The sequence below is a fragment of the Gobio gobio genome, assembly GCF_949357685.1.
Source record: "Gobio gobio genome assembly, chromosome: 10".
NCBI lineage: Eukaryota > Metazoa > Chordata > Actinopteri > Cypriniformes > Gobionidae > Gobio > Gobio gobio.
Window position 1 is genome coordinate 10,766,781 of NC_137116.1, and position 23,700 is coordinate 10,790,480.

General features: G+C 37.0%; 1 protein-coding gene across 1 annotated transcript; it reads left to right on the plus strand.

Annotated features, from left to right (window-relative positions):
* The first annotated feature begins 537 nt into the window (after positions 1–537).
* On the plus strand, positions 538–21,857 carry LOC307132288 (4-galactosyl-N-acetylglucosaminide 3-alpha-L-fucosyltransferase 9-like). The gene is made up of 2 exons (XM_079826494.1): positions 538–615; positions 19,205–21,857. The coding sequence occupies exon 2, from the start codon at positions 19,213–19,215 to the stop codon at positions 20,314–20,316; it is 1,104 nt and encodes a 367-aa protein (XP_079682620.1). The 5' UTR covers positions 538–615; positions 19,205–19,212; the 3' UTR covers positions 20,317–21,857.
* The last annotated feature ends 1,843 nt before the right edge of the window (positions 21,858–23,700 follow it).

Genomic DNA, 23,700 nt, shown 5'->3' on the forward strand with positions numbered 1-23,700 from the left:
TAACAAAGTGTTATTTATTTTACCAAACCATCTGTGTTCAAGGTGTTGTGAAGATAAGGAAAAAGGGAAGCTCAACTTAACTGTCAACCATATATCACTAGAGTATGGTTTTAACAAAGAGGCCCCCTGAACCCTAGAAAACCTTACACTTATAATGTATGTGTGCTAGATGTGATACTTGTTACAACCTTTGGACAAATATTAAACTTGCGCTTAAGGTCCAAAGGGTGTTATAGCTAACCATATAAGGGACTGTTTTATGACTTCTGCGGAACCGCCCCAGGATGTGTGCAGGATAAAGGATTGGGCACACATTGGTTCGGGGTTGCACTTCGGGTGAAGACAAAACGATGTTATTTTACTTTTGCTATTTATTCTTTATTTTTGAATGATTGTACTTTTTATTATTCTGAAATAAAATTCTAAGTAAAAAGGAGGAAACCATTCAGTGGTTATTCTTATGAACTTTTTCCTTAGGTCTCTATATTAAGTGAGATCTAGATATTTATATAAAATTGCAAGCAACCTGCCCAGTGCACTCAAACTCGAGGCTGAGCAGGCTTTAGGACACCGCCAGGGGCTCCTGGAACAACGTCTGACATCCTTAACCTGCAGGTGAGATCAGTTTCTAAATGTCATGGGTTTTGGGGATTTGTATAATGTTTTAGGCATAAAAAATACAACAATGTTGATGTCAACATTGCGTTACTACATCGGCATCAAAACACAGCTCGCCGTAATTTGTATAGACGGAGATTACAATCGAGTAGCTATTAGCTCGATTGGCTGCTATTTCTGAAATGGCGGTCACAAGTTTGTGTTCGTCTTGTTGGTTGCGGTAACCCAGCTCCTGACGCAAGCGGTTCTTACTTCTAGACCAGCAATGTTTTGGTGCTACTAGTGATGTAGTACTCGAGATCGGTCTTGGTCTCGAGACCACTTTTTAAAGGTCTTTTTTACTCGGTCTCAGACAAAGAGGGCTTTGTATTTTATTTGAAGACCGATCAAGACCACAACTGATGGCATATCACAACATTATTTGTTTACATCATTACTGTGATTAGACATTAAACTTCCGACCAAGAACTTGACTCGTGTCTAATTTGAAATGTTTTTAGTTTTTACTGATTGCTTTATGGTGCGATTTACCCCTTCCCTCCATGCGCTGCCACCACCCACATCGCATATCACATAACACACACACACACACACACTCCACACGTGAATGCTGGAGACAGGAGAGCAAGTTGTGCCATCAGTGCAGGGCCGGATTAACCATTAGGGCAACTGGTCACTTGCCCAGGGGCACAGGACATCTAAGGGGCCATGGGCACTGTCAAATATTATGTTAGATCACGTTATAAACGCAATCCTTACTTTCCTAATTATATTTTTGCAACCCGTTCGATCAACATATGTTAAATCACGTAAAAAACAGTGTCTGTAGCTTCTTGCGCTGCTGTGCAGCGAGCGAGGACGAGCTGTCAAGTCGAATCACGTGACTTGACGCTCTGAAATCAGTGTTGCCAGATTGGGCGGTTTTGAATTTTATTGTGCGGTTAAAAACGGGTTTGGGCAGGTGGACAAAATTTTGGGTTGGTTTGGGGTCAGTTTGGTGGTTTTCAAACATCTAAATTGTATAGTCTAATTGGTTAATAACAAACTCAAGTGTGCATCATGACACACACCGGCCCAGCGTTCAGCGTAGAGTCAGCTGGCGTTGGTGTTGACGTCGCTGACGAGCACGCACTTTCAGCCAATCAGCGATCAGCAGGGAGTCGCGACTCGCGCTCATTCATGACAGGTTTTCAGCGCGAAATTGTCGCTGGATATCAAATGATCGCTATGCCAAAGTGGCATAAATATACAGTAAGTTATCTACAGTAATGAGTGGGAGAGGGATCCAACTCTCAAAACGTGGATTACCTGTGACTCAAAGACTCTTTATACATATAACTAACTCCAAGAGGTTGAATGACTTGAATTGAAATCGAATAGGCTAGTAACTTATATGACTCCTGAGCATCATGGTGTGCACACTGGCCTGATCAGGACATCTGCACCTTTTAAAGCGTCTAGACTGCGCTCTACTCGTCCCAACAGCTGCTGAAAGAGGTTTGAATCAACGATTAATCCATTTTGACTGTGTTAAGTTCTGCGTTATGTTCTATAAATATGTACTTCACGCATGGGCGGATCTACAGGGGGGCAAGGGGGGGCAGGTGCCCCCCCACTCTAGAGCCTTGCCCCCCCAGCTGCCCCCCTAACTTTGATGATCCAAAAACTGTACTTGTAAAAACAACCCGCCAGTATGTCCAATACATTTACCAAAAGTAAACCATTTAATTTTTTATTTTAAATGTATTAAAATTAAAATACATAAAATACCCCTCCCCCCGCCCCTCAAATACTTAGCTACGTCCCTGATTCAAACGTGCAGAGCGGCGTTCGCTCAGTCTGGCTCACACACAGCGATAGCGAGTCTGCTGCGGTGCGGTGGCCCTACAAACCGACTGGAGAGACTGAGCTGCCCCAGAGCCCCTGAAGGTGAAGTGAGTTTCCCCAGGTGTAGTTTAAACACACTTTTAACTTAAAATTACATTTGTAATGAATGTATTGTATGCTAAAGACGATTCAGCAGCAGCAAAAACAGCTAGTCTTACGTTAGCCAAAATCAGCGGTTGTGATTCGTAAGAGACTCTTCCCTTTGATTAGCCTAATTTTGATTTTAGTAAAGACAAGAACAGCTTAATAAAAAATATAAAAATATTGTATCCATAACTGCCAAATCTCACGCATTCACCGTGAGACACGCGCAATTGACACTTTTCACGCTCTCACGCACAGAAAAATCGCGAAGCAAAGAGGACACGGAGACCGACAGACAAGACAGAGCAGGTTACTTATGATATAAAAAAAAATCTCAGCTCTCAGATTCTGTCACTTTTATTACGAAATTCAAACAATAAATGCCGTTTTGGCGCTTGTAAATGTTACGTGACAGATCCCTAGCTGCACGTGGACCGATCATCTCTAGCTAATAGTAAATAAACACGAATGAACAATGTTGAAAGAAACAGTAGCCTAAAACTTACCTAAATGTATATTCATCATACATAATATCGACCAATCAATCTAACAAAGGGGTCAATATAACAACTGGAGAACAATTATGGCACATAACATTTACCTCAGGAAAGCCATTTAATGATTATGATTTAATGATTTAGCCATTTAGGCTATAGCACATAGTTGGCTAGAAATGTGCTATAGTCGAGAATATTTTGCTAAATATGTGTAGTGTACCATATTACATATTTATTATATTTTTATTTATATAATTAAATAAAGTTGTTATTATAATAAAAAAAACGCATTATATGTAATTTGAGTTATTTTTAACCTTAAATAACACTGCCAGCTGATAGGGCTCTCTGTATGTTTACAGCATTAGGTGAGTTGTTTTTTCTTGAGATTAGGTACATCTTGTGTGCCTAATATTTATCCAAATGAGTCAATATTAAATCAAATCACAATAATTTAATTGAATTGAAATAACAAAAAAGTGTAGCTTACCAGAAATTGTACCATGTAAACACTGTAACATGTTGAGAAACACATAACGCTGTTTTTGAAACATTTTGCTGCAAAGCACAACAACAGTCGGCTTAAGCTTTCCTAAAAAAGATGGGTGATCATGGGTCATTTCATTTGTGGACTGTAATTATAAGTTTTTAATTATAATAAGAACTTGAGTATTGTCCACTGTTGTATATTTGCAGTCCACTGCAGCTTGGACACAATTATGGTACTTTTTTATATTTTCATTTTGCTTTTTATACTGTTTTGTTTTGTTTGAACACTGGGCTTATTCCTGTTGTGAATTAAAAACCTTTGTAGTGTGTAAGGGCATGATTAAACAATAAGTACTGTAGTTTAAGCAATTCACATATAGTGATTTCCATGTACCGTCTACCCCTGCCACCCTGCCAAGACCTCTTGCCACCCCTTTGCCCCCCCATGTAAAATTTTCTAGATCCGCCACTGACTTCACGAAAGACATAACGTTACTAACTTAGTTATATCTGAAGTTAAAGCACAGCACAAAAGTAAACGCATTCTTGTTGTTAATTTTTTGTTGTAGGAATATTGTTCAGCATCAGTGAATGACACATTTTGGCTGTGGTGTGTGCAGTAATGTGTGCGAAATGCCCGCTAATTACATTGTTTATTCTGATTATATTGGGCACTTTTTGCACTTAAATTAGTTTATTCTTACTGTTGACATTTGAAAATGATGCATGTGTTTTTCCATGTCATGCATGACTGTTTTTGAATGCCCTGTTTTGATCCATTTTCCTGGGATTTATTTTTTATTTTTACATCATTATTTTGTTTTAAGGAGATAAAATGGTGCTAATCAGCCTTGATTGACATGGCAATAAAATGATATCAAATTATTTTGGCAGTTCAAATTTTGGGTGTTTTTTTCTTGAATTGGGTGGGTTTTAGTGAGCTTTTGGGCTTGGAATCGTCGACCCAATCAGTCAACACTGTCTGAAATTTAAGCAGGAGCGCTAAAAGAAAATGTAAAAGAGAAAAGGAATTGAAATTAGTCGACATTATGAAACATATTCCAAAAATAGCCACAATTTCACATGGTAGCATTTTAGGAATACAAAATCTCTGGTTTTAGGTTAAGGCTTCCCTAGCTGTCTGCTTTATTTCACTGTTGCAGTCAAAATATAGGTTGATTGGCTATATTGAAACATTTAATAATTACTCTGGAGCAGCCACTAAGTTCTGTGAAAGATTAATTGTAAAAAGTTATGTTAAACATTAGTGCATCATTAGTGTTCTGTCTCTTGAATGCACTTTATGCTGAGGCTATTACATACATCTCCACTGAGCATTGCAGAAGCCTGATTTTTTAGTATAGAAGTATAGGCTATATGCTCTTGCTGATAGCGACTTTGCGATTGTTGCTTTGGGGCAGGGGCAGGGGGGCCCTTGAGTCTTGTTGCCCAGGGCACAGGAAATTGTTAATCCGGCCCTGCATCAGTGTGATTGACCGTGGCTGTCGGGGAGATGTCAGCCAAATCTTATGTTATACAATTTGGCTACCTAAACAAACAGTTTATCTGCAAAAAAGCTTCCAGGAGCACGTCTGCAGCAGTGCTGCGATCGTTTCCGCACCAAGTCTACTTTTTGCTATTCTACACGCGCTGAATTAAAGTGACAGAACAGAATTACTATAAAATCTAGTAGCTAATTTCACAAAAGATGCATACAACTTAAAATCTACTCAAAGTCAACACATGGCTTTTTGGAGAGCACTCGTCCTTTCATGGAGGTGGAAAAACAAAGTTCTTTACGACCTGCAGGATTTATTGTAAAAAGATTTAAAAATTAAAGAAAAGACTAGATTTTTTTTTGTCTATTGTAAATTTTAATGTAAAATGTTTTTGATTTTAACATAACATAGGTCCATGTTTAAATGTTTTGCCACTTGCGTGAGCAACGTAAGGTATAGTATAAATCTAAAGTGTTAGGTTACAGATATAAAGTAATGAATTGAATAAAATGTTGTTTAAATGTACACTGTAAAAAATGATTGTGATTTTAACGGTATTTTACTGTAAAAATGCTACGGTGAAAAACAGTTAATTGGTTAACAAAAAGTTTCCGTACTATATACGGTGAATAACTGTAATAGATCTAACCTTACATTTCATTTAATTTTACAGTAAAATACCGTTAAATTCACAGTTTTGGAAGTGAACAACAACAAGTCGTTGTGTAATTTACAGTGAAAACCCGTAAATTGACATTCCCAGAATTCCCTGCATGACACTTCGCATTTTATGTATTTTCATTGCAATAACTATGTTTCTTCTTTGTTTTTTCTAATCATTTATGTACATTAGGGTTTTATGTTACATCGGATGTTGTTAAATGAATGTTTAATGCATTCTTTAAATTTCATGTGTTTTACCATGATGGTGTTTGTATGAATGACACTGAGCACCTTTACTGTAAAAAAAAATCCCCGTAAAATTTACGGTAAAAAAACGGCAGCTGTGGTTGCCAGAACTTACAGTAAAAAAAAATAGCAGTAACGTTTTAGGTATTATATATATATATATATATATATATATATATATATATATATATATATATATATATATATATATATATATATATATATATATATATATATATATATATATATATATATATATATATATTAGTATATATATATATATTAGTATATATATATATTAGTATATATATATATTAGTATATATATATTAGTATTGTCCTCTTAAAAGCTGCTTGTGGTGAGCTTTGATTCATGTGATTCTCATCAGCACTGTGATTGGTGGTTGTCCGTATATATATCAAAGGTACATAACAGATATTTGTATTTCAATAGGTTGGTAATTTAACATTATTTCAGTTTTACCGTAAATTGTTTACAGTGTAAACATAATCATTACAAAAGAAACCTTTAAATTATATGGTTTTAAACTGTAAAATATTTTTTTTTAACTGTAATTATTACATTATAAACCTTTAAATTATATGGTGCTGTCCCTAAAAACCTAAAACGTTACTGCCGTATTTTTTACGGTAAAGTTCTGGCAACCACAGCTGCCGTTTATTTTACCGTAAATTTTACGGGGATTTTTTTTTACAGTGTAGTGCATTTAAACGTGTATTGAAATGCTGACAAGCCATGTTCAGTAATAAAAAATAATGGATTAGAATTAAAAATAAATAAATGCTGTGTTTGTGGTAAACAAACGCATGATTTGTGAAAGCACAAAAGCTCCTGCTGCTCCTGCATCGCATAGCTACGCACCGCAATACTACGCATAAGCACCACAGATGAAGTTTGTGTGAGACGGCATGGACCACGTCAAACTTTTATCAACATTTAGAAAGGAAGCATAAAGAAAGGTAAACTAAGTGCAAGTGATGTTAGCAAATTTTGCTGTACCAAAACTCATATTCAACCCTCCCCGCAGTACTTCTGCCAATATTAACCAAACACATAGCCTACTGTACGTCAAACCACATGTGAAATATTTGTAAAAACATACTGTAGTTAATAAAAATAAAATGCAAAAACAGGGTTTCCCTCCCCGTTGCACAATAAAGCTGCACAATAACTAGAGATGCTCCGATCAGCATTTTTGGGGCCGATTACCAAGATCATGATCTGCCGATTGCAGATCACTGCCGATCACAGAACTTAAGGCAAGGGAATGGGAATCTTTTATCTATAATCTTGCAGAGTTTGCACCATTTGTAGAAATGAAACTAACTCTAAATTAACTGTATTGAGAAAAAAAAAACTGTAGAAATAGGCTAGAGTCAAGATCTTGAAGAACCACCAAGTGTTTATTTTAGAAAATGAGATAACTTGAGGCTACTGTAGGCCATCTTTCCCAAATAAATGTATATAATAAATGTATATAATTATCTTACTGTAAATTTCCATCCATTAGCCCAAAAACAGGATGCTAATGATTTGGTCAAAAGGAATTCTGCGTGTAAGACTTTTCAGCATTTTGGTGAAGTTCTCTTAATTTATTGATATCTCATTTTAAATCTAACTCCATTAATAATTTTATCTGACTCCAATTCTAAGTGACTCCATAAAGTGTGCTACATTTAGAGTTTATCAGCTGACTTTACGATTAGTTGCGATTTAATTTAGATCGTTGATTTTCTTTGTATCTTCCTAGTTTTCATATTCGTTCATCGAGAGACCCAATATCGCAGAGAGACATGACGCGTCCGGACCGCGCGCTCACAGGCACAAATCGGTTACTTCTGTAATTAGTCAGAGGGTGCAGAGTGAATATTTTACCTTTAAATGGTTGCACATGCTCACTCCACAAAAAGTGTAATTTTATTAATATTCACAGACTACAACTTGCTAACCCAGCGATAGTCAGGAATCGGAATATCGCGCACGCTGCGCCCCATGCTTTAGTCGTGGCGTCATCGGTGTGATCTATCATAACCCTAGATTTTGCGGTAATAAAGGAGTATACATCGATCCATACTAGAATAATGATTTCGGAATCATACAAGATAAATCAAGATTAACATTTATTTTGGCCAGCCAGGAAAAGTAAATAAGTAAACAAGAATCCATGGTACACAACTGATCAGCCTAAAAACATAAAACACAAGTGCAAAGCAACACTGTTAGCAATTGATGTAATTTTTACAATAAATTTTACAACAACGTATTGTATTCACGGTTTTCCTGTAAATGCAAATGCATGACGGGAAATTTTTGGTCAGTCCTGTAATATTATTGTAACTACACTGTAGAAGCGTTATTTTACAGCAACCGCATTGCATTGTGGGATCGCTGCTGTTTGAATTTCGAAATTTACGCGGCCAGCCGGCCAACGGTACCAGAAGTATTCAACCCTTTTTGGAAGAAGGAATATCTCAGGTATGTAACATGACATTTATTTTATAAGTCTATGGATATATTAATACCGGTGATCTGAGTGAGTGCTGTTTGTTTAGTTTGGTCTATTTCCGTGACATTAGCGTTAGGTCCCGTTACTAAAATTAGCTCGCCTCGACTCGCTCGCTCCCGGTAGAAACCTGAACTGACCGCGGTGAAGTTCGCGTCTTACTCTATCCAACTTAACTGATAGACTAAGACACGAACTTCACCGCGGCCCTGAACGGTCAACACCGAAGGAATCATAAGTTACTAACGTAGACAAACTCAGCAGCAGCTGTAACACCGCCGCGGGAGTAAATTAGCTGCACATCGGCTCCTAGCTGGATTATTTCAGACACGGATTTGTTGTCAATTATATCAGAACCAGAGCTGTTGACTTGAACGTCATCTCATCGGCTCGCCTTGTTACTTCGACGGGTACAGTCACAGTTACCTTACAGCCACAAGGCATGAGATTTTCACAATGGAAAAGCAAACATGGTGAATACAGTTGAGGCGAGCTGAACTAGTAACTAATGGAAAACCACCACAATGACGATAGCAATTGTAAATTGTTTGTGCAATACCATTGTGTTGATAATATAGTCTTCACACAGACTATCTATTCAAAATTATTCTAATATTCCATAGACACTCTGAACCGCTATAGGGAGTTGACTGGCTAACATCCTTTAACTGTTTTAGATGGTGTAGCATACATACAGTATATTAAAAATATTAGCCATTTTTTTCTTCTGTGTTGAGTGGACCATTTTCTTTGTCTGAAATTATATATGGCTGCCTGGCATACTGTATGGAATATTAAAATAATAGTAATTGGAATTTGCTGTGTAATTTACCTTTTGTAATGTTTACATTTTTATTCCCTAGCCCAATGCCACAGCTGCTGATATCCAGAGAGAGACCCTACCCAGTAACGTTACACCTTGCTTAATTGTGCAAGGTATATTCTTCCCTTTTTTGTTTAATAGCACTGTGCTGGAATTCTGCATGCCAACATCGCCACTTGTGTGTGTTTGTCGTGCAGTTTTCTAGTGCTCTTTTAGTTATCATATTGTAATGCATTTCAGGAGAGACACTATGCGGACAAGTGGATGATGTCCATGGAACGACATCAACTTGCAGTATCCTAAAGAGGCCTCAAGCACTCTTGAATTTGTCCAAAGGTATGTTTAAACTGTTTACACACTAATAAAGAAAATAGATCTATCATTCTCATATGGAAAGTCCCATTAATCACTTCCTTTTTGTCCAGTATTATTAGGCTCTATGATATACTATATGCATTGATGTCAATAGACAGGTTTCCATCCAACTCATTTGCTCATTAAGTGCATTCGTACAAATTTGGCACACTCAAAAAAAAACATTCTAATTAGAGAGCATTTCCATCAGCTCTGTTATCTCTACGAAATATCGAGTCAATCCAAATAAAAGTTTTTATTCACATTAGAATATTTTATGTGAATTTTTTTCCAGTCAGGATTTCTTTTTCAAATGTACATTAAAAAGTTGGATGGAGACCCAGCTATTGCCATAGTCTGACGGACAGCAGTTTAACATTACGACTTTCATTAATTAATTAATATCAAATTTGGTGAAGTATGGTTAAGGTATTTAGCAGACGCTTTTGTCCAAAGCGACATACAATATACAGTAGATGCATACATACAATGACATATATTGAAGAAAAACAATGTAAAAGCCAATTTAATTCTAAATGTTAAGTTGTTAAAGGGTTAGTTCACCCAAAAAAATGTAATCCTGTCATTAATTCCTCTTTAAAACCCGTAAGACCTTCGTTCATCTTCAGAGCACAAAGGAAGATATTTCTGATGAAAACCGAGAGCTCTCTGACCCCTGCATAGACAGCAATGTAACGAACACTTTCAAGGGCCAGAAAGGAAATAAAGACATCGTTAAAATAGTCCATGTGACTCCAGTGGTTTAACCTTAAAGGGTTAGTTCACCCAAAAATGAAAATTCTGTAATTAATTACTTACCCTCATGTCGTTCGACACCCGTAAGACCTCCGTTCATCTTCAGAACAGAAATGAAGATATTTTAGTGTAAATCTGATGGCTCTGAAAGGCCTCCATTGGCACAATGGCCCTTTACACTCTCAAGACACTAAAGACGTTGTTACAAAGTCCATCTCACTACAGTGGTTCTAAAATAACTTTATGAATCGGCGATAATAGTTTTTGTGCGCAAAAAAACCCTAAATAACGACTTACATAGTGATGACGATTTCAAAACACGGCCTCATGAAGCTTCAAAGCGTTATGAATCAGCGAGTCGATCAGCGGTTTGAATCACCAAATTTCAGCAGTTTGGCGGTTTGACGTGCGATCCGAATCATGAATCGACTCGCTGATTCATAACGCTTCAAAGCTTCATGATTCCGTGTTTTGAAATCGTCATCACTATGTAAGTCGTTATTTAGGGTTTTTTTGCGCACAAAAACTATTATCGCCGATTCATAAAGTTATTTTAGAACCACTGTAGTGAGATGGACTTTGTAACAACGTCTTTAGTAGCTTTTAAGGGTCTTGAGAGTGTAAAGTGCATTGTGCCAATGGAGGCCTTTCAGAGCCATCAGATTTCAACTAAAATATCTTCATTTGTGTTCTGAAGATGAATGGAGGTCTGACGGGTGTCGAACGACATAAGGGTAAGTAATTAATGACAGAATTTTCATTTTTGGGTGAACTTACCCTTTAATGTTATTAAGCCACGAAAATTCTTTTTGTGCGCAATAAAACAAAAAGAATTACTTAATTCAACAATTTCTTCTAGCCTGTGTCCGACTCTGTTCACATATTGCAAACAGTGCAGCGTCTTCAGAACGCTGGCTTACCATTGGCCGACACTGTTCACATGAGCACCACGACGCATAAGTAAGTTCTGCCGTAGAACTAGGAAGTCTAACACAGATGAGAAGAAATTGTTCAATAAAGTAATTTTGTTTGTTTTTTGCGCCTAAAAATAATTACCGTTGCTTCGTAAAATTAAGGTTGAACTACTGGAGTCACATGGAAGATTTTAACGACGTCTTTACTTCCTTTTTGCCCCTTGAAAGTGTTTGTTACATTGCTGTCTATGCAGGGGTCAGAGAGCTCTCGGTTTTCATCAGAAATATCTTCATTTGTGTTCTGAAGATGAACGAAGGTCTTATGGGTTTGGAACGACATGAGGAATAAATGACAGGATTTACATTTTTGGGTGAACTAACCCTTTAACAACTTAACATTTAGAATTACATTGGCTTTAACAATGTTTTTCTTCAATATATGTCATTGTATGTATGCATCTACTGTATATTTTGTCGCTTTGGACAAAAGCATCTGCTAAATACCATGACCATACTTTACGACTTTCATTAATTAGTTAATGTCAAATTTTGTGATGTTAAACTGCTGTCTGTCAGACTCTTCTGTTTAAATAAATGTCCTGCAGGGGAATGAATACCAACTCTAGATAGAACAGACACTTAACGGCAATAGCTGGGTCTCCATCCAACTTTTTAATGTACATTTTAACCATTTGAAAAAGAAATCCTGACTGGAAACTGTTTAAATTCACATAAAATATTCTAATGTGAAGTTGTTGTAATATATAAATTGTTAACGTTAAATACATCAAGGTAGTTTTCTTCTATGAGCAAGTAGGAATTAGGTAACTTTTTATTTTTTTACACTGTATTCATCAACAGATATGAAAACGTGAAACGTTTTTTTTTTTTTCTCTCTCTCTCCCAGGCGGGCAGCAAAGCAGAGAAGAGACACAGGCTCAACACAACTGTCTGCACCTTCTTAAGAACTCCTGGACTTTTGAGTTGATGGGCTAGTAGTGGTGTGAGCCTTTATAGTAAACCCCCACCTCCCCCCTGATGATGGGTTCTCTGGACATCTGGAAATGAGCTGGATTCTCCCGTGAGACTGTAATTTTTGTATGAAAAAAAAAGTGGATACTTTTATAAGTGTGTAATGTGTTGTTTCATAGTGTTAATAAAACAAAGAAAAGAGGCCATTGTTTTGTTGTTAATTGCGGAAGACAGAAAATTACAGTATTTTATTGTATTTGTATATTTACAAATAACAGGAATATTTCATTGTAATTCTGTCCTGTAAAATTACAGGAAATTCCTGGCAACTGAGTTGCAGTAAATTTACAGGAAATTATAATAAATTACAGCATTTTACTGTAATAATCACAGTAGTATTGCTGTATAAATACAGTACTTTATTGTATTAAAAAAACAGGAAAAATACTGTATCTTACTTGCTGTAAATTTACGGCAACTAGTTGCCAGGAATTTCCTGTAAAATTACAACAAATTTTTAACAGTGAATATGAAAATAATTTAAAAGAGTCATCATGTCTGGCACAATACATGCAGTTTGCACCGCACGGGGGGTTCTGACTTCAGAATTTTCCCCCTGAGAGTTGGATTATCCAGCCTTAAATACTTCAACTAGAACAAAAGGTTTGTAAATATTTGCAACGCCCCCACCTGGTTTTGGGGGAGTGGATCAGATATCTTTGAAGAAATTCCTCAAAAGGAGGACTGAATTCTCATTAGTTTTCCAATCTTTCTAATACTACCAGTGACTGCAGTGAAACTGAGACCATTTTACCATTCGCACTGAGACCTTTAAAAAGACATCAAACATGAAAGGGATAAAACAATAGATTTACAAGATACATCATCACTGGTATATCTGCATTTGGTGACTTGAAACCAGAACAAGGAGAGGGCAAAATGGGGAGGGGGGAGGAATGTTTGTCAGGGTGTTGTCACACAGTTTCTGTGAGATCTTTCTCTCAAGATTAGTGACTTTCATTGTTCAATTGCTGAGGTGTGTATCTCAGCTTTTGTCTTGGCACCAAAACCGATTCTTACATCACCTAAATATTTGATTATGCAGTGCATTTTTGTTTTTAAAGACAAATTTTCAGGTAGGTCTAACATTAGTATTGAGGTAAGAAATACTAAAGACATTTAATAAGAAATCAAATGTAAATTAATATTGGTCTTCCCTGAATAAAGTAAATTAGATTAATCCTTACACTTAAGGTTGCAAAAGTTAGTCATTCAAGAGCAGTGAGTGTCATAAAGGTTCATCAAACAACACAAGACAAAGAGAAACTCAGAGACAGCAGCAGTTTATTCGACAGCTGTCACTTTAAGAGCGAACACGGATACAGTTACATATGAGGCGCCACGTAGGATTTAAATCAAACTTCGCTTATCAATACATACATAACACACGTGCATATACACCTATAAATTACTCGCATATACATGTATACTATTGGATGTTCAAAATACATATATGAAATGCACGTGCACACTAATATGAAATCCACACCAATACATATTATGTTAGTAATGAATGCATACACACTTGTGAATAACTTGCATATACATATAAACTTGACGCACGCATAGACCTATAAATACTCACATATACATATAAACTTCCATGAATATACACCTATAAACACTCGCACATACATATACACTCACTGCACGCAGACACACCTATACACACTTGCACATACATATAAACTTCCATGCATATACACCTATAAACACTCGCACATACATATAAACTCGATGCGCGCATACACATCCATAAAACACTCGCGCACACATACAAAATAAAACGTGGATGCATGCTTTAGTTGTGTATATATGTATATGCGAGTGATTTCATATGTAGATGTGCGTGAACTTTTCAGTGCAAACGGAAGGCATTTCAGTGTAAAAGGAAGTCATTTCAGTGTAAAAGGAAGTCATTAATGGGGTCTTCCTCACGCAGATCGACATGAATTTCAGAGTGACCTTAATAGCTGTTACGTTTGTTAGTGTTTTATTTGCTTGTTCAAGGTGCAATGAAGACGATATCAGGGCTCTCAAGTTTTGAACTGAATTCAGAGATTTTGGCGACGGCAGCAGGGGTTTGGGTGGGGACGAGGTTCTGATCTGAAAAATGACACTAATTTGTATAAATAAATAAATAAATAAATAAATAATGATATTTTTTTTTTAATTTAATTTAACATTTCTGTGTGTGTGTATGTGTGTGTGTGTGTGTGTGTGTGTGTGTGTGTGTGTGTGTGTGTGTGTGTGTGTGTGTGTGCATAGTATTAATTCTTGCATTTCTCTATTTCCAAGAAATATGTCAGGGAAGAGGCAAATTAATAATCCATAATAATTTGGAATATTTCTTTTCAGAATTTACTGTGTTGTAAATATAATTTATTCTGAAGCAATAGTCTCACCAGTGTTCAATCAGCTTTGAGATATTTAAATCTGCATATCTTTTATATTTTTACCTTTTATGAAGTGCATTTTCCCATAATCTTATTAAATATAGGCTATGATTCAGCTTTCATTTTATATTCTTAAATTTGATCTATAAATAAGACACTGTAGGGCTGTTGCCAATCAAATTAAATAATTTACACTGAAAAATGTTATGAGATTGTTTTAAATATTTTTGAATATACAATTAAGAATATTTTTGAATATACAATTAAGAAATGTTGGAAAAAAAACGCTAAAATAACCACCAGTAGGTGGCAGAATGTAAACGTTGTTGTTGAGGGAATATCTAAATCTTACCCGGATACAGCATTTCTGATTGGCTGTTCGGTAGCTGTATTTTTTATTTGATTGGCTGGTGCGTGGCAGGGACTTCTGAACTCTATGTGGAACTCACTTGATTCCTCTCTAATAGCGGCGCAATTTGGTGGGCATTATCCTGGAAATTTCTCTGCGTGAGAAATACAAGGTGTGGCGTGTGAGCAGGTTGAAATGCGTGTGTGAGACTTGAGAGCCCTGCGATATACTTTGCCGGCAGATGATGTTGGCCTGTTATTGATGCTTTGTACAGCAGGTGCCGATGGCCGAAACAAAGTGCGCAATTCAGTTTCTGATTCTGACTGCAGTTGAGCAGAAGGCGACACATTCGATTCAACTGAATTAGCAATTGATCTTATAATAATAGTGGGCAAAGCAAGCACATTTCGCAAAATGCCAATTGCTTCAGTTGTAGCACGATCCCTCTCCATGATTGCAAAGTTGCAAATGCGGTAAATAGGCAGGTTACTTCCGAGTACACACAAATGACTTCCTTTTACACTGAAATTATTTCCTTTTACACTGAAATGACTTCCTTTTACACTGAAATGCCTTCCGTTTGCACTGAAACGTTCACGCACATCTACATATGAAATCACTCGCATATACATATATACACAACTAAAGCATGCATCCACGTTTTAATTTTGTATGTGTGCGCGAGTGTTTTATGGATGTGTATGCGCGCATCGAGTTTATATGTATGTGCGAGTGTTTATAGGTGTATATGCATGGAAGTTTATATGTATGTGCGAGTGTGTATAGGTGTGTCTGCGTGCAGTGAGTGTATATGTATGTGCGAGTGTTTATAGGTGTATATGCATGGAAGTTTATATGTATATGCGAGTATTTATAGGTCTATGCGTGCGTCAAGTTTATATGTATATGCAAGTTATTCACAAGTGTGTATGCATTCATTACTAACATAATATGTATTGGTGTCATTTATAGGTGTATATGCAAGTGTGTTATGTATGTATTGATAAGCGAAGTTTGATTTAAATCCTACGTGGCGCCTCATAGTTACATGCAGTTGCACAAACGTTCACTCGCGAGTCACGATGGGGTTTACGTGCACACTCGTCAAGAAGGTAATTTAGTACATACATTTGTGTGTATCTGACCATTTCAGCGCAATTTGTACTCGCAAGCTTTTTGTGAGATGGCCTGTTTGTGTGTGCGCGCGCGCTCACAGTCTGGAGAGCGCGCGAATGCTGAGCGGTTTGAACACTGGCAAGACTTAAAAATAAATGCAAATGATAAACTTTAGTGACGATGCGACACTGCCTCAATTGTGCAAGTGGCAAATTCTGTGTCAACTGTGCATCTCGATTTTAGTGCAAATGCAATGTGCTGATGTGAAGCCATTTGAGCATTTTGAGGGAAAGAGAGAGCGCGCGCACGCGGTGATTCTCGCGCTGTTTGTGAACTTACGTCTCACAGAAAGTTTTCAAATGACTGCGTAAGTTATTTAATTTAGAAATATGAATTTTACCTCACCTTCAGCATTATAATTCTTTTACCCGCGCTGGAAAGAGAATGAGACGGTGTCGCTGCATATCATGCCCTAGCTCTCACGGCAGGCGCAGGGTTTTATGTGTCGTCAGCATGCGATCGGTTCATGAGATCGGCCTTTTAGAGACCGCCGATCAATCATCCCAAAGCTATTATCGGCAGATAGAGATCGGTTGCCGATCAATCGGAGCACCCCTAACAATAACATTACCAAAATGTAAATTAAAAATATACCTATATTAAATAATTTGCCTACTAAGCATACTAATCCATGGATCTGTATGATACATATTCCACTTCCTATCACTCACATTCATTTAGGTATAATGGACTGTGTCTAGATTAATACCTCATTGATTATTTTATCAAAACTTCTCTCATGGTACATTTACACACCCACACAAACACGAGAGAAGTGCCAGTTATCTGCATATTCCACATTTCATCATAAGTGTGTCATGCAGTGTGGGGACTTGCACTATAGTCTTGGTCTTGACTCGGTCTCGGCCTGTCTTGGTCTTGGTCTTGACTCGGTCTCGACCCTTCAAAGTCTTGGTCTTGTCTTGGTCTCGGTTTTATGTGGTCTTGACTACAACACTAGGTGCTACTTAAGAACCACTTTTCCTGGTTCAGAGCTGGTGCTTTGGGTGTGGAAAGACAAAGAACCAATCTGAAACTAGGCTCTGGCTCCGAACCAGCACTCAAACTGCCTTGTTTGAAAAGGGGTACTAGAGGGCAGGATGCTGTTTGCTGATTATAGCAGTGCCTTCAATACTATCAGACCTTCTAGTTTAATACCTAAGCTGTTAGATCTGGGCCTCTGCAATTCCATCTGCAGGCAGATACAGGATTTCCTAACAGGCCACCCCCAGACAGTTAGAGCTGACACTATCGGAGCACCTCAAGGCTGCTGTCTCAGTCCTCTAAATAGTCTGTATACCTATAACTGTATTGTAAAACATCCCACTAACAGTATTGTGAAATTTGCAGATGAGAGTACTGTGGTAGGACTCATTGAAAGCAATAACAAAACTGCCTATAGGGATGGTCATTTGCTAGGGGTGAGTAATGTGATCATGTGATGCCGCAGAAATAATGTAGGGAAAACCAAGGAGGTCATCATAGATTTCAGAAGGAACAAACGTATTGACAATTTCAACTGAAGAGTCATTAATATAGATAGGTGTATGTGTGAGTTTAAGTTCTTAGGCATCCACATATCTATATATCTTTTTATCTATATTTTAACACAATTATATTTTCCTTAGTCTTCTAAATGCTTCAGATCATGCTTAAAACAACACATGAATTACAGTGAATTACACATGAGTTATAGCCTGGATGCCAGCCGAATTTAGCCCCGCCCACAAAATGTTTTGCTCGGGCAATTCGGTCTGGACTCGCTCCATAGAGGAGGAATTATGCCCGAACAGAAACTGTTCGGACCAATGAAATTGTCAGGGCGGGCTTTAGACGATGATGGACAGATGATCAACAGTAACGTAATCATCCACGTCATCCAAGGCTCTTGGGTTGAATTTGCTCTTATCCTAAACGGAGAACTTGTTCGTATATGCGTTCACCTTTACTATTTCTCTCAGAAACGATGATCGTGTTGGTAAGTACTCTGTGTATCCTTAAATTATTTTATTACTGCCAAAGATCGTTTACACTCATGTTTTTCTTGTAACGTTACTTAATCATGCGTGCGTGCAGACAGGGTTTCCAAGTGTTTTTGCAATGTCGCGCACAATTGCTACTCAAAACGTTTGGTTGGCAAAATATGTTATTTTGGCAAGGTTGCCTGCTAAAATTCGCATTCCTGGGTTTAGATAATCACATAATTGGGGTCGCTTCAACCCGCGGACATGGAGAAAAACACGGACTTGGTAACAGTGCTTGGTAAGAGTTCTGTTGACATTTGACAACTAACGTTACGCGTTGCTCTGATTGGTTGTGGGTCTATCCAATTGAGGTCTTTCCTGGCTCGGTTGAAACACGCCCCATAATCAAAGCTCAATGGAGCGGTACCAGACTCAAATTCTGACTAGAATTGAGTATGGCCACGCCAGGCTACATGAGTTACACTTTAACCACAATATTTGCTGGACAGGTGTTGATTAACTTGTTTGGGTGTGTCTTGTTTGGTTAGATGACAATGCCAGGAGGGATGGGTTCATAGTGATATTTGAATAATGAACTGTGATTGGTCTGTGTCATGCATCTCTTCTCAAGCACTGGTACATCCTACAGGTGCTACAAACCCAAACAACTTTTTTTTTCTTCCATTCTTTCATTCTCATTAAGTCAGGTGAGGAACTGAAATAACTGCATTCATTTAAAAAAAGAAATTCACTTTAAAAAAGACTAAAATGGCTTAACCAATAAAATGATTCATTTTCATATAGCTGTATGTACATAAAGCTTTTGTCTCCCAAAGAGCTGTGTCCTAACTCTTGTCTTTTTATTGAGGAATTTGTTTGTTCTTGTCTGTGAAAGCAAAGAATCACTTTTTTTTTTTCAATATTTCTCTTCAGATCCAAAAATGTCACGCACAAATGGCTCATCGCTGTGTCGTCTGGGTCTAATCGTGACGTTTGCAGGTGTCATCTCTCTGAGTGTCGTGTTTCTCTGGTTTCCACCTTCAAAGAACTGTCCACTTCCACTCCCTAGACCCGAACAATACATCACAGCCAAGAACAAGAGCTCTTCTACTGAAGCAGTGGAAGACAAACCTATACTTCTGCTGTGGACCTGGCCTGAAAATTACAGGTTTGACCTGAGTGACTGCAAAAAGTATTACAATATTGACAACTGTCAGATAACGGATGATAGAGCTCTCTACAGCAATACAGATGCTGTCTTGATTTTTCACAAGGGCATCAGTTGGGACCTGTCCAACCTTCCTCCGTCTCCTCGTCCTCCTTTCCAGAGGTGGATATGGTTACATGTGGAATCACCGACCAACACAAAGAGAATACCAGGTCTGGAAAACCTGTTCAACCTCACTCTCAGCTACAGACAGGACGCTGACATTCCTGTACGGCTGCGCTTGACCACCAGGAAGAAACCAGATGAGGGATTTGTAATTCCCAAAAAAGACAAACTGGTCTGTTGGATTGTGAGTAACAATGCTGCTTCAACAGGTGTCGGAGCAAGGAACCAGTTTTACAGAGAATTCAGCAAGCACATCCAAGTGCATATGTTCGGGAAGGCTTATGCAAAGTTCTTGGATTATAACGAATACTATCCTACCATAGCTAGCTGCAAGTTTTACCTTTCCTTTGAGAACTCCATCCACAAGGACTACATCACTGAGAAGATAAACGGGCCGCTTGCTGCAGGTACCGTCCCTGTGGTTTTGGGTCCTCCCAGGAAAAACTATGAGAACTTTGTTCCTGGCAGTGCCTTCATTCACGTGAATGACTTCCCAGATCCAAAGTCGCTTGCAGAATATCTGCTTCAGCTGGACAAGGACGAAGAAGCATATAGCAGGTTCTTTACCTGGAGGAAATATCTCACTCCAACTCCTCATTTAGTACAACTGAACCTTGAGTTTGCTCTGCCTATTTGCACTGCCTGTGACCATATAGCACGACACAGAGAATATAAAGAAGCTCATGATATCTATAAGTGGTATTTCAATTAAAAAAGATTCTGTTAAATGATCTGGTTATCATGTGCTGTATACAAAGTTCATGAAAGAGAATATTTTCTATAAATGATGTTGCTTTTGATACTGGAGTATGTAAGTATTTACATTTATTCATTTATCCAAAGTGACTTACATCTGAGGAATAAAGGAAGTGATCCATCATGAAGAGGCGAAAAATCACAAAAGGGCCTGAAATTCTATAGTGTTGGGCATTGCTTAGAGTAGCTAGAATAGGGAGGGAATATTGGGAAAAAGGGAGTTTTTTATTTTATTTTAAGATAAGTTTAAGTGCTCGCAGAAGAGATGAGTATTTTGATGATTAATCAATACTGCGGATGACAATAATAATTGTTTATACTCTGGATAAAATATGAAGAAAAAATGTAAAAGGAGGCATAAAACGTATGTTCTCACCACTCATTTCTTATAATAAAGAATCAAAGATAAATGCACAAATTTCTTTGATTTCGCAGACCGTGTTAGATTTAGGTATAGCCACATTTCCACCCCAAAAACATGTTATATGTTATTGTCAGTTAAAAAAAAGACCTTGATAGACTAGTTCAGGTGTGTGCCTTTTTATTTGTTCATTTGTTTTAGATTTAATCAGACTGCATATCAATCGTCATTGAAAGCTGGTGGCGCAGGAAGTGGATTTGTATAATGTTAAAAAATACTTTTTTGGCTTCAAAGAAAAGCTGGTTGTGTTTTTTTTTTTTTTGTCTTAGCATTTTTCAGATATGGCTTAACTTTGCCTAAAAGGCCTGAGATTTTATCTTCAGTGTTGAAGATGAATTTGGTGTTCGACATCTGCAAACAAATTCAAGCACACTGTAAGGCCCGACCAATCGTCCCAATGAAGGCTTACGATTTGCGGGTGAAGGTCTCTTGCGTGTTTGGTCATTTCAGCTGGGCAAAGGGATTTAATTCTAATTTAGTTTTATCTGACTCCATTTTATTATGCATATGAATTTAGGTTAGAATGCCAATTTTTTATTGACCATTTATCTAGACATCTGGGGCCGTATTCACAAAACACTAAGAGCTCTCCTAAATAGCAGTACAAGTTCTTAGTTAAGAGTTTTGGTAACACTTTACAATACGGATGCACTAATATGCATTAATTCATGCTTAACTATTTCTGTGAGCTCATCTAAAGTGAGGACTATTTATGCCTCGTAAAGCTTTTACAAAGGAGATTTAAAGGCTCAGTTCTCTTCTGATCTGCTGTTCTCTAATGTTTTGACACTGCAAAATGTTTTATATTATTATTGTTTCATCAAAGTTTTATTTGTTGTATTTTGGCACTCCTGTAATCCAGTGTAATCCACTGGTACTTTTTTTATTCAGCAATGTTTACACTTAACAGAAATGTATTTTTATATCATATTGCAGAAGCTTAGTTTCATTTGACTGCAGTTATGTTTTCTGGCGGTACATTTTCTGTACATTTGAAGAGGTTTAATTTGAATCTGATATTAAGTTACTAGTTTTACAGTCTCCATTTTTTGCATTTTGAAATAAATATTTCTATGTACTATATCCCTCTGTGTTATGTTTGTTTTCTTTTTATGTTCAGAAGAAAACTGAGCCTTTAAATCTCCTTTGTTAAAACTTTACGAGGCATAAATAGTCCTCACTTTAGATGAGCTCACAAAAAGAGTTAACTGACAACTACTAAATATTTCATAACTACCTGAATTAATCATGAATTACAGTATGAATACATAAGCATGTATTAACACACTGAGTAACTATTACTATATGTCTAAATAATAAGATGTATAAATGTATATTTAAATAGTTTATTAATCCTTTACTTACACTTTCTAAATGATCTGATGAACCACTGACAACTCCTATAAATGGTTTGTAAATAATGTAATACTTCATTTAGAAATTATGAATTGATCATTTATAAAGAATGAACATACAATTATTAAACACATTATAGATATGCTTATAAATCAAGAATAAAGCATTTATAGCTGTATTTATAAACTGCCTATTAATGCTTTATAAATGATGAATTAACTATTTACTAATGCTTAACTAATGCTTCATAGCGTGTAGTTATTATAAAGTGTTACCATTACTGAATCTAATCATATAGAATGGTCATTAGTTGCTGATGCCGTAATCATTAATAAATGGTTTAGTTCTTCATGAGTCACACATTAACTCATAATTATCTGTGCATTAGTCAAGCATAAATTAATGCATATTAGTGCATCCGTATTGTAAAGTTTTACCAGAGTTTTCTCTTAAAACCTATTCCTAAAGCTGCTGAGACCATCTTTTACTAAGGAATAGAGAGAAGTCTTAAGCTAAGAGTAAGGGCGGCGTTGACCTCGTTGCTATGGATGATGTCATCACGCTTCCTAACTATGACCACAGTGATTGTCTGATAGGGGAGGGGTCTCTGTCTAATTATTTAATCATAGAAATGTTCAAATAAAGGTTTTAAAATAAGAATGTTGCCATATTCAAATAGAGATTTTAAAATAATTGTATTGCCATATTCAAATAAAGATTTTAAAAAGTAGGCTAAGTGTCACTAATTAAACAAGTATATGTTCTGCTAATTGGCAGCCTCTTACATGTCTTCATCTCGAGAGATTGCAGAATTCAAATGACAAATGATGTTTTATAAACAAAGTTTGGGAAGAGCACTATCTAACTTGAGTATATACATTATACACAGCTGACTCCCCTTACCTCGACAGCTTTCTCCTCACTCCTCACTCTTGGCCCAGCCGGGGATTCGAGGGAGAACTCTGGGTTTGGGCTAAATTCTGAGTTGGAGCCCTCAATCCCCTCAGACAGCACGTCTTATTTTACTCTTTTACTCTATCTGATCATTTGTAAGTGTGAACTCTTGAAACAACTGCCAAAGGTAATCAGACATTATTTCCTTTTTTATTTCTTTCTTTCCTTATTTAATTAATATTTATAAGTTTTGGCATTTTTATTATGATAGGACAGTGAGTAGACAGGCAGCGAAGTGGAAGAGAGAAAGGGGAGAAAGGTCCGCAACAGCCATTAGGATTGTTTGTGACTTAGGAGTCCTCTGACTACTCCTAACGTTTCACAGATTTAGGAGCTAGTTTAAGCGCAAAATGGTTTGTGAAATACTCTTAGAGAAAAAATTTAGGAGTCCTAAAATTAGGACTGAGACACCCATTATTTTTAAGAATTTCTCCCAAATCGGCAAGTTAGGAGCCAATTTTTCGGGCTTTAGATGTTTTGTGAATACGGCCCCTGATTATTCTATTTAACTCTTTACTCTTATTGAACTTGTTCATTCGCACAGGGTCCTTGCACTGGCCTTTATGCGGGCCCACGATCACAAACTTGTCAGTCTTGGTCATTTAGACA

Coding starts and splice junctions, on each gene's coding strand:
- LOC307132288 (XM_079826494.1), top strand. CDS start 19,213: ATGTCACGCACAAATGGCTCATCGCTGTGTCGTCTGGGTCTAATCGTG.